The sequence below is a fragment of the Herpailurus yagouaroundi genome, unplaced genomic scaffold (genome assembly GCF_014898765.1).
Source record: "Herpailurus yagouaroundi ecotype Mexico unplaced genomic scaffold, PumYag 160, whole genome shotgun sequence".
Lineage (NCBI taxonomy): Eukaryota > Metazoa > Chordata > Mammalia > Carnivora > Felidae > Herpailurus > Herpailurus yagouaroundi.
In genome coordinates, this window is record NW_024412401.1 from 8,831,729 (window position 1) to 8,844,145 (window position 12,417).

Sequence of the window (12,417 nt, forward strand, 5' to 3'; positions counted from 1 at the left end):
GGGAACACTGTTGATGCAGTCAGCATAATCTTAATACCAAGTGTCAGAAAGGGAATATTATAAACCTGTAAACCAACCTCTCCCATTGAACATAGTTGCAAAAATACCCCAAAATATGTTAGAAAACTGAATTCAATACTTAAAGGGTAATATATAACAATTAAGTGGGGTTAATTCAATGTTTGAAAATCAGTATAATCCAGTACATTAATAGAAAAAGGCAGAACAATCCTCAGATGATCTCAATAGATGTAGAAAACACCTTTGGAAAGCTTTATTCCCATTCATGATACAAAAAAGACTCTCGTTAAACTATGAATGGAAGGGAACATTTTTAAAAATCTTTATGTATTTTGAGAGAGAGAGAAAGCAAAAGGGGGGGAGGAGCAGAGAGAGACGGAGACAGAGAATCCCAAGTAGGTTCCACGCTGTCAGTGCAGAGCTCGAGACAGGGCTCGAACTCACCAAGTGTGAGACTAAACCCCAGAGACACTTAACCAACTGAGGCACCCAGGCGCCTCTGGAAGGGAAATTTTTAAACTTCTAATAAAGAACAGCTACAATGTTGTTTTTGTACTTAATACTGAAAGATTGAAACTTGTACTCCTTGAGATTGGGAAAAAGATAGGGATGTTTGTTATAAGCACTATTATTTAGGGACGCCTGGTGGCTCAGTTGGTTCAGCTTCCAACCTTGGCTCACGTCATGATCTCGCAGTCCTATGAGTTCGAGCCCCACGTCAGGCTCTGTGCTGACAGCTCGGAGCCTGGAGCCTGCTTTGGATTCTGTGTCTCCCTCTCTCTCTGCCCCTTCCCCACTCTTGCGCTCTCTCTCTCTCTCTCTCTCTCTCTCTCTCTCAAAAATAAAGATGAAAAATTTTTTTAAATAAGCACTATTACTTAGTATTTTTTTTTTTTTTATTTTTAAATGTTTATTTACTTTTGAGAGAGACAGACAGACGGAGTGTGAGCAGGCAAGAGGCAGAGAGAGGGAGACACAAAATCCACAGCAGGCTTCAGGCTCCGAGCTGTCAACACAGACCCCAATGCGGGGCTCGAACCCAAGAACCGTGAGATCATGACCTGAGTCAAAGTTGGACACTTAACCGACTGAGCCACCCAGGCGCCCCTATTATTTAGTATTTTAATAAAGACTGTAGCTAATGTAATAAGCCAAGAAAAAGAAATAAAAGTCATAAGCATTAGAAAGGAAGAAATAATACAGTAATTATTTGCAGATGACAAATTAGACATTAAAATAGTCATTAGTGGGTGCCTGGCTGACTCAGTAGAGCATGTAACTCTTGATATCATGGTTGTGAGTTTAAGTCCCATGGGGGGCATAAAGCTTAGTTTAAAAAAAATAAAAATAGGCATTTGTGATTATTTAATTAAATAGTCATTATTTGCAGATGACTGTGTAGTACATAGAAAATCCAAAATAGGGGCGCCTGGGTGGCGCAGTCAGTTAAGCGTCCGACTTCAGCCAGGTCAGGATCTTGCGGTCCGTGAGTTCGAGCCCCGCGTCAGGCTCTGGGCTGATGGCTCAGAGCCTGGAGCCTGTTTCCGATTCTGTGTCTCCTTCTCTCTCTGCCCCTCCCCCGTTCATGCTCTGTCTCTCTGTGTCCCAAAAATAAATAAACGTTGAAAAAAAAAATTAAAAAAGAAAATCCAAAATAATCTACCGACTAATTAGAATTAATAAATGGGGGGCCTGGGTGGCTCAGTCGGTTGAGTGTCTGACCCTTGGTTTCAGCTCAGGTCTGTAGTTCATGAGCTCAAACCTCGTGTCAGGCTCTGTGCTGACAGTGTAGAGCCTGCTTCAGATTCTCTCTTCTCTCCCTCTCTCCCTGTCCCTCTCGCTCTCCCTCTCGCTCTCCCTCTCTTTCTCTCTCTCCCCCCCACCCTTCTGCCCTTCCCCTGCTTATGCTCTTTCTCAGAATAAATTAAATAAAAACTTGAAAAAAAGAGGATTAATAAATGAATTCAGCAGGGTTACTGCATTACATACAAAGGTCAACATACAAATCAATTATATATTTTCATGTACCATAACAAAATTTTAAAACTGTACCATTTATAATAGCACTGAAAAATATTAATTACCTAGGATAAATTTAGCAGAGTGTGTAAAACCTTTGCACTGGAAGCTACAAAATATTATGGAGAAAACTTAAAGAAATCCTAGTAAATGAAGTGATACACAATGTTTATGGACTAGAAGACACAAAGCTGTAAAAACGTGAGTTCTCTTCAAATTAATAGATTCAATCCAGTCCCAAGCAATATCCCACTTAAGATCTTGGAAATTGACAAGCTGATTCTAAAATTTGTGTGGAAATGCAGAAGACCAAAAATAGCCAAAGTAATCTTGAAGAATAGCAAGAAAGTAGGAGGACATATAATACCAGATATCAAGGCCTCTTATAAAGTCACAATAGTTGAGAGATTGGGGTGCCTGGTGGCTCAGTCAGTAGAGTATCTGACTTCGGCTCAGGTCGTGATCTCGCAGTCCGTGAGTTTGAGCCCCGTGTTGGGCTCCGTGATGACAGCTCGGAGCCTGGAACCAGCTTCGGATTCTGTGTCTCCCCGTGTCTCTCTGCCTCTCCCCCACTCACACTCGGTCGCTTTCTCAAAAATATGTAAACATTAAAACAAAAATTTTTAAATAAAATTAAAAAAAAATGGAGAGTGCAGCATTGTTGCAAGGATAGACAGATTTACCGATGAAGAATATAGAGCATCCAGAAACAAACCCACGTGTCAAGGTCACCAGATTTATTACAAAGGGGCACTGCAATGCTATGAAGAAAAGGGATGATCTTTTCAACAAATGGTCCTATAATTAAAGTCTCAAGTTATAAAAATAGTAATTATATTAAAATCAAGATCATGTGTTAACCAAAATCTACCTTTAAGAGTGTGAAAAAGCCAGCCGCGGAATGCAAAGAAGGTATTTACGATACATATTTGTGATGAAGGACTCAATTTAGATGATATCGAGAATCTTTTGCAAATCAACAAGAAAGTCACTCAATTAATAAATGGGGGGGAAAACGGGAGAAAGACTTGAACACATCTTCCAAAAGAAGAAATTCAGATGTCCAGTGAACATACGAGTAGATAGTTAACTTCCTTATCAGAGAAATCCAAATTCATACCACAATAAGATACCATTAGCAGGATGGCTAAGGTGAAAAGAGATGGAAAATGAAAAGTATCGGTTAATATGTGGAGCACCCAGAACTGCTGCTGGGAATGTAAGTTAGTGCAACCACTTTGGAAAACTGGTTCTGAACCAGTTCAGATCCTATTTTACCTAGTTATTTCAGTCTCCGGGATAAACCGAGATGAAATCACCAAAGACATGCTCTAAGGTCCACAGGAGCATTCTTTGAGTAGCCCTCAACCTGGAAGCTATCTCCTTGCCTACTGGCAGTAAAATGGATAAATCAGTTGTGTTACATTCACATGATGGAATATTACTCTGCAACAAGAATGAGCGTTCTGCAACTGCCACTATTGTGGCTGATTCTCGCAATGGTTATTTGAGTGAAGGAAGCCAGATATAAAAGCATATATACAGTCTAATTCCATTTATATAAAGTACCAAAGTAGGCAAAATCGTCATTAGAAGGTTGTAACCGTTGGGGTGGGGGTGGATGTGACCAGCAGGAGACATGAGAAAGGCTTCTGGGATTTTAAAAAAAATTTTTTTAACGTTTATTTATTTTTGAGACAGAGACAGAACATGAGTGGGGGGAGGGTCAGAGAGAGAGGGAGACACAGAATCTGAAACAGGCTCCAGGCTCTGAGCTGTCAGCACAGAGCCTGACACGGGGCTCGAACTCACAAACCACGAGATCACGACCTGAGCCGAAGTCGGACGCTTAACCGACTGAACCACCCAGGCGCCCCAAGGCTTCTGGGATTTTGATAATGTTTTGTTTCTTCATCTGGATGCTGATCATATGTTGTTCGTGGGAGTTCATTGAGCTGCATGCTCAATGTGCACTTTTCCTGTGTTGTATATTATCCTTCAATAAGAGAGGTTTAAAAATGCAATGATCTTTGTGTTTTAAATTATCTTAGTTCTTGAGTGTGTCTTCTCATTGGCTCAGAGTTACCCCCAGAGAGCTTCCAAGACTACTCTCACTCATAGTCTAGCATTTGGCTGCCTGTCTTTGCTTTTCAGTTGAGACTGGGGGCCAGCCAGAACTGGGAGTTCAATTCAAGAACTTAGTTAACCCAAGTGGGGAGGACAGGAAGGGTTAGAGGAGGAGGAGGAAGGAGGGAGAAGGGGAGGGTGAATACACGGTGAGTGTAGGGATGAAAGAAAACTTGTCCACTTGTGGGTGTAAACGAAAGGGACCCCTGTTATCAGGAGGTCCCGAGGATTGGTATTGGTGCAAGCATTTCTCTTTCATTGGAATTTATTCTTAAAAACTTCGTGAATGGTTACTTCTAGAGATTAAAATAAGGTGCGAATTGTAAATTTCTTCACTTATTTACAAACGAATAAGGCTTGTAAATAAGTGATAGTTTGAGTATAGTAACAGCTGACGTCTTGTATCTCTTCTGTTTTTTCTTTCCTTAGACACCAATAGTCAAAAATCATAATTTGCTTAGTAAATTCTTTTCATTTCTAAATACCTCTATCCAGGTTGAGTGAATACGGATTATTGAGAATATGATTAATGAATTTTTCCCATAAGAAGTGTTTTTATAAGTTTTTTTTTTTTCAGGTGGTATGTTATTTTGTTATGATATTTCAACGTACCAGAGTAAAGAAGGCAAACCATTGAATCGACTGATGGCCAGTAGAGGGCGAAGTTTCAAGCAGACCTCGCTTGCTCTTGTGCATGAGGTAGGTGCCTTGCCTTACCTGTAATTTAATGTGTGTTTGGAAATAATTTTTCTCTTTATCATGATTAACGTAAGTTGCTTTTAAAGGCAACCGACGGGGTGGCTCAGTCGGTTAAGCGTCCAACTTAGCCTCAGGTCACGATCTCACGGCTTGTGGGTTCTAGCCCCACATGGGGCTCTGTGCTGACAGCTCGGAGCCTGGAGCCTGCTTTGGATTCTGTGTCTCCCTCTCTCTCTCTGCTCCTCCTCCATTCATGCTTTCTCTCTCTCTCTCTCTCTCTCTCTCTCTCTCTCTCTCTCTCTCCCTCAAAAATAAATAATAAAACATTAAAAAAAATTTTTAAGGCAATCACAATAGTTGACCCGATTCACTACTAAAATATTTGGATGTGTTTCTGAAAGAAACTAGCACGCTTCTCCCATTGCCCAGCCTTGTTATTAGGGAGTGGTACGTACAAATTTGGTTTATTTCATTGTTGTTAAACTCTTATTGTTCAGAATAAATGCTATAATAAGTTTATTGTTTAAAGAAATAATCTTGCCTATTTCTTAATTTGAATCCTTTGCAAGTATGTAGGGCACCAGTGTTTATGTATGGTGTGAATTTTGGGAATGAACAGTAAATAAAAGTGTTTAAGGGGGGAGAAAAACCCTTTGGTTTTAGTGTTTATTCTATTTTTTTTAGGCTACCCTTTTATTTTTTAATTAAATTAAATTTAATTTTAAAGTTTATTTATTTCAAGAGAGAGAGAAAGAGTGTGAGCCAGAGAGGGGCAGAGAGACAGAGAGAGAGCATCCCAAGTAGGCCTCACGCTGTCAGCACGGAACCTGGTGCAGGGCTCAGTCTCACAAACTGTGAGATCGTGGCCTGAGCTGAAATCAAGAGTTGGACGTTTAACAGATCGAGCCAACCCGGCGCCCCTAGGCTACCCTTTTAGAATAAAGTTATGTGATGCCATGAGACGATTTATATAAAGTCTGATCATTGCAGATCATAACAACACCAGAGGGAAGAGGGAGGCTAGACAGCACATGGGCAGTGTGTATTTTGGTGTTATCTTTGCACGTTTTGTGACAGTTACTTGTTCGGGTGTGTATAAATTAAAATATATAAATGAATAACAAAATATAGCAAAGAAGCTTATTTTATATAATTAAGACATGATAGGTTAACATCAGTCAGTTATAAATGAAGATAAAAATTGTGAAGCATGTAATAGTTTGATGTCAAATTAATTAGAGCTCCTACTGGATGTTTGTACTAAATCTCATTTTGGTGCATAATTTATATATCTTGGCATCACAGAGTTTCGTTGGATTATATTCTGCATCCTACCAGTTAGCATAGCCAGTTTTTAGAGACCTATATTTATCCTATGCAACCGTGTTCTTTCATATATTCAATTAGAGTTGAAATTATGTAAATACTTGGTTCAAAGCCTTTTTAGTCTAATTCAGTGTCTTCACTTAACTGAGGAGGGAATGAAGATCCGGGAAGAAAAGAGGTTTAATTTCATGAAAGAGAGAACGTAGGTGATTTCTAGATTTGTTTTCCCTGACATCTTATTACTTGGCTATGGAGAAGGTAGAGTTTGGTACCTTTTTGTATTTTTACGCTGTGCACCTAGGAGATTGAAGGATAACCACAGTGTTAAGTATTAATGGAAAGCTCACTTTAAAAGTCACCATCAGAACAGAAACAATAAAAATTGTTAACACAGGGAATAACAGAAGGCAATCTAGTAAATTCAGCAAATGGCATCAGAATTTATGGGGTGTGGCTTGGATATGAACAGAGAAAATATTTGGATTAAAATGCTTGTTGCTTGTCTTGTAGACGCCTAGAAAATTTCAAAGAGATGAGAAAATATTTTATTTATTTTCATATTTATTATTTATTTATTTATTTATTCATTTGTTTATTTATTTTGAGAGAGAGAGAGAGAGAGAGAGCATGTGCACTCAAGCAGGGAAGGGGCAGAGAGAGAGAGAGAGAGGCGCAGAGAGAATCTCAAGCAGGATCCACACTGTCAGCGTAAAGCCCAGTGCGGGGCTCAAACTCACAAGCTGTGAGATCATGACGTGAGCCAGAATCGAGAGTTGGACACTTAACTGACTGAGCCATCCAGGAGCCCCGAGAAATCATTATTTTACAAGTCAGTTAGAAGATATATTGGATAGAATTTTGTCAAACCTGTGGTGGGATTTTTGTTTGAATTCATCCTATTGTAATTCATTTAAAAAAAAAAAAGGCAGAGATAGAGAATGAATCATCCATTTTCTCAAACTAGGCAACAACAAATAAGAGTTTTAAGATCTGGTTAATCAGAATAATAATTGAAATAATAATAGCTAATAACCAGCTCAGGCGTTTTAAAAATTGCCGTGTGTGTGTGTGTGTGTGTGTGTGTGGCAATTTATATATATAAATATAAATTCCTTTTTTTTTTAAATTTTTTTTCAACGTTTTTTATTTATTTTTGGGACAGAGAGAGACAGAGCATGAACGGGGGAGGGGCAGAGAGAGAGGGAGACACAGAGTCGGAAACAGGCTCCAGGCTCCGAGCCATCAGCCCAGAGCCTGACGCGGGGTTCGAACTCACGGACCGTGAGATCGTGACCTGGCTGAAGTCGGACGCTTAACCGACTGCGCCACCCAGGAGCCCCCCCCTTTTTTTTTAAATGTGTATTCTTTTTTGAGAGAGAGACAGAGTGTGAGCAGGGGAGGGGCAGAGAGAGAGGGAGATACAGAATGGGAAGCAGGCTCCAGGCTCCAAGCTGTCAGCACAGAGCTTGATGTGGGGCTCGAACTCACAAACCGTGAAACCATGACCTGAGTCAAAGTCAGACGCTTAAGTGACTGAGCCACCCAGGCACCCCTATATATAAATTCCTTTAATCTCTACATTGACACTGTGAGGTTGGTACAGCTATTGTGCTCGACATCACAGAACTAGTAAGTGGAGGAGCCTGGAAACTGATCCCAGCAATGTGACTCAGGGTGGTCCTTGAACTACGCTCCCTAGTCCCAGGTTAAGCAGAGAACATTTAAAAAATACCTTTGGATCTTCCCAAGATGACTCTAGTATTTGCTTTGTTGCAGTCATTTTGGTATTATTACAGCTGAAGTTCCTTCAGACTTGCCTTGGGTTTCTCATCACTGCTTCTGGGTCTTTTTATTTAAAAAAAAAAAAAAAAAAAAAGTCTGTCGTGAGAGTTTCAGTTGGTTTATTCAGCCGTTGATGGACCCTTGGGTTGTTTCCAGCTTTTGGCAATTATGACTGAAGCTGCTATAAGCAGTTCTCGTAAGGTGTACGTGTGGACATCTGTTTTCATGTCTTTTTGAGTAAATAAAGACATAGGCTTGGGCTTGCTAAGCCATCTGGTAAGTGAATATAAGAAACTAGCAAACTTTTCCTGGTGACTGTCCCATTTTGAGTCCCCGCCAGCAATGGAAGGGAGTCCCGGGTGCCCTGCCTCTTTGCCCATGCGCAGTATGACCAGTTTCTTAAAAGCTAGCCGTTCTCATACGTGGATAGTGGTTTCTCTTTGTGGTTTTGTGTTTCCTTAATAACTATTGATGTTGAGCATGTTTTCATACATTTTTTGCCATTCATATCTTCCATGAAGCATTGTGTTGTTTTACCTATTTTTTTTTTTTAAAACCAGGTTATTGTTTTCAAATGAGAGTTCCTTATATATTCTGGCATAAATTCTTTCTTAGAAATGTGTTTTGCAAAAAAAATTTTTTATACTGAATCTGTATACTTGTCTTTTTATTTCCTTGGCAGTGTCTTTTAAAGAGCAAATTGTTAGCTTTAACGAATTCCAGTTTATCAAGTTTTTCTATTTATGTTCTTGCTTTCTCTCCAACCCAAAGCCTCAAAGATTTTGTTTTTTCATCATACCAAAAAGAAATTCTGTACCTATCAGCAGCCACTCTCCATTCTCCTCTCTCCCTAGCCTCTAGCAACCACTCATACACTTTCTGTCTTGATAGATCTGCCTAGTTTGAACATTGCATGTAAATGGAATCATGCGATATGTGGTCTTTTTTGTCTGATTTCTTTCACTTAGCATAATGTTTTCAAAGTTTGTACTTGCGGTCACACGTATCAGTACTTTATTTCTTTTTATGGCCTAATAATATTCCATTGTAGGGACATACTATATATAGTTTATCCATTAGTCACTTGATGATCTCCTGTGTTTACTTACAGAAGTCTTACAGTTTACATTTCAGCCTACGACTGTGTAACTTAACTTTTCACAAGGTATGGGTTGTATTTTTTGAATGTACCACTCTTTCTTCACCAAGGCACCTTTGTGGAAAATCATTTGTCCATATGTGTGGGTCTATTTCTGCACTCAATTTTTTCCCATTGATCTATATGTGTGTGCTTTAAATCAAAACCATACGGCTTAATTAGTGTTGCTGTATAAGAAGTCTTGAAATCAAGCAATATGAGTCCTCCAATTTTGTTGTTTTAAAATTTGACTGTCTTAAGCCTTTTGCCTTTCCATGTAAATTTTAAATCAGCTTTGAGAAACCACAAAAAACAAAAAAAGCGTCAGCTGTAATTTTGGTTAGAGAGGTATTGAATCTGTGTAGATACATTTGGGAGAGAATTGACAGCTTACTAATATTGAGTCTTTGAACTCATGCACAGGGTATAGCTTTCGATTATTTTAGGTCAGTGTTTTACTACAAATCTTGTGCGTATTTTGTTAAATTTAATGAGTATTGTGTGTCCCTAAGTATTTTGATGCTAGTGCCTCAAAGTGTTTTTTTTATTGGTCTTAATTTCCAACCGCTCCTTGCTAGTATATAAACATATAATGGATACTTTTCTATGACTTTACTAAACCTACTTATATATTCTTGTTACTTTTTTGTAGCTTTTTGTTTTTCATGGTAACATTGTGTGTAGAGATGGTCTTAATTTTTTTTTTTTTTTCTTATCGGTGTGCCTTTCATTTCTTTTTCTTGTCTTTTTGCCTGGGGCCCTCCAGCAGTGTTGAACTGGAGTGGTAAGGGCATACATTCTTATCTCATACACAGTTTTGTGGGAAAACATTCAGTGTCTTAACATTGAGTATGTTATATTTACCTTATTTTAGTATAAAGATTTTGTAGATATCCTTTATCAGACTGACAAAGTTTCTTTTTATTCCTAAATTGCTGAGAGTTTTTGTCACAAATGGATGTTGAATTGTGTCACATGGGTTTTTTCTAGATCTGTTCATAGGACTGTATAGTTTTTGAACTTGTTGATAATGGCAAATTATTTTGATTTGTCTAAGTGAACCAAATCTTCATTCCTAGGAAAAACTTCATGTAATCGTAGTGTATTATCCTATTTAAACATTGCTGGATTTGATTTATTAATTACATTTCGTTAAGGAATTTTGCATCTGTGCTCATAAAGGATATTGTTCTGTAGTTTCCTTGTATTATCTCTGCCTGATGTGTTACTGTGTAATGCTGTCCTAAGAAATAATTTTTCCTTAAATACTTGATAGAATTTTCCAGTGAAAATTTGGAAACTGTTTGGAGTTGTCTTTAGGAATGTTTCCAACTGTGAATTCAATTTATTTGATATATGAGGCTCTTTGCTCAATCTATCCATCCATTCCCACTAATCCTGAAGCTTGGGGTCTGTCCCCTTCTGTGACGTGTAAAGTTTATAAAATCAGGAAGTTGGTTTTGGTTGCCTGTAGTTCCAGCGTGCCCAGTATTCCTGGCACATAGTAGACATTTGTTGACTTGATGATTTTAATCCTTTTGAAACACGGATGCGCCTTAGACTTCGTATGTGCGCGTGGTATGATGGTTTCCTTTTTCCAGAATGTTGTAATTAACATGATGGTGAATCTAACGGTTATTGAGGGCTTCCAGAAATGACATTATTATAATTTGAATAGCTCTTATGCACTGTTTTATGTCACTTTTCATTTATATGAGTAGATAGAGGTAGCCTTGTCTTCCTCCCACAGATGACGTATACTTGTAGGATATGCTATGGCCTTCTTAATGCCTGTAACTGTGGGTGGGTGGATGTGTATGAACAGGTGGAGGAACTTTGTTTCGAATATCCCAAATGTCCCAAATGCTCTGCTCTTCATGTTCCGATGTGTATTTTGCTTCTCGTAATTGTCAATATTTCCCGAAAACTAGGTTTAGTAAACCAAGGAACCTTTCATTTTGTGGAAAACTAGCTATGAACTACTGATTTAACCTGTGATGAATTCTTTTGGAGATTATTGTATTGTCTTCTTTTTGAAAACTTAAAAAAAAAATTTTTTTTTTAATTGACTCTTCTTACAGTGAAACTCTCCCATGATACTTTTGGAAGACTCGCAGATACGTGAGTCTGATTTGAGTTTGACCTGACATCCGGGAGGAGTTCTGTGTCATCATCGTCCTGTTTAGATCTTTCTAAACCTGAAGTGACCCTCTCTCTCCGTTCCTTTGAACAGGGGATAACCAGGGGTCATTCCAGACCTCGTAGGGCTTCTCCAAGCTCAAGTGACTGTCCTCTTCTGCTCTGATTTAAATTTTTTTTTTTAACGTTTATTTATTTTTGAGACAGAGAGAGACAGAGCATGAACGGGGGAGGGTCAGAGAGAGGGAGACACAGAATCTGAAACAGGCTCCAGGCTCCGAGCCGTCAGCCCAGAGCCCGACGCGGGGCTCGAACTCACGGACCGCGAGATCGTGACCTGAGCCGAAGTTGGGCGCTTAACCGACTGAGCCATCCAGGCGCCCCCCTTCTGCTCTGATTTAAACTACACGTTCTCATCCTGAGACGAACTTGATTCCTGTTGATGAGGAAGCTGAAGGTGAATGACAGTTTCCTTCCCTGAAACTTGCTGCCCGCCTTGCCATCCTTTGGCATTTCTAACTCTGACATGACACTCTCCCCTAAATTGGATGATGGTGGTTTGTCCCTGGATGGGAGTGGCAGTCTTGCTTCATTATTTCCTCCATCTTTGGACACAGGCAAATTCTCCCAATCTTGCTGCTGCCACCCGACCATATTTCTGCCTCTGCATTAGGTAATGAGCTCTTTTTTCGTTTTTATTTCAGAGAAACCTTATCTGGACTTCTTGGTAGCACTACTCTGAATGAAATCAATCTTTCATTCTCTCTCTCCCTCTCCCTCTTTCTCGCCCTTTCTCTCCTTCCTTCCTTCCTTCCTTCCTTCCTTCCTTCCTTCCTCTCTTCCTTTCTCATTGATCATCATTTGATTCTTTTTCCTCTAGATATTAATCTTGCTTTTCTTCGGCCTTCTATGGTTTCCCCCCCCCCCCCCCCGCCCAGATGCCCGGACATAGGTGGGCTATACCCCATCGTTTGAACTACAAGTAATATATTTGCCTTTTTCTTTCAGTTCCTTCTTACTTAAAAACATATTTCGTATGAAGAATATGGAGTAGCAGTAACATTCATGCAATATGAAACAGTTAGATAGAAATTCGGAATAATCATTGGGAGAAGTGGTATCTGTGCTTATTACACATTCCCCTTAGAAAACACTGTGAAAAGTAT

General features: G+C 39.3%; 1 protein-coding gene across 4 annotated transcripts in view; it reads left to right on the forward strand.

Moving 5' to 3' along the window:
- The window catches only part of FOCAD (focadhesin), a 316,309-nt gene that overhangs the window by 213,141 nt on the left and 90,751 nt on the right, over positions 1-12,417 (forward strand). For all 4 annotated transcript variants that reach the window (XM_040481365.1, XM_040481366.1, XM_040481368.1 and 1 more), the window contains one exon: positions 4,745-4,866. In XM_040481365.1, the coding sequence (XP_040337299.1) occupies positions 4,745-4,866 (122 nt within the window). The remainder of the gene's footprint in view (positions 1-4,744; positions 4,867-12,417) is intronic.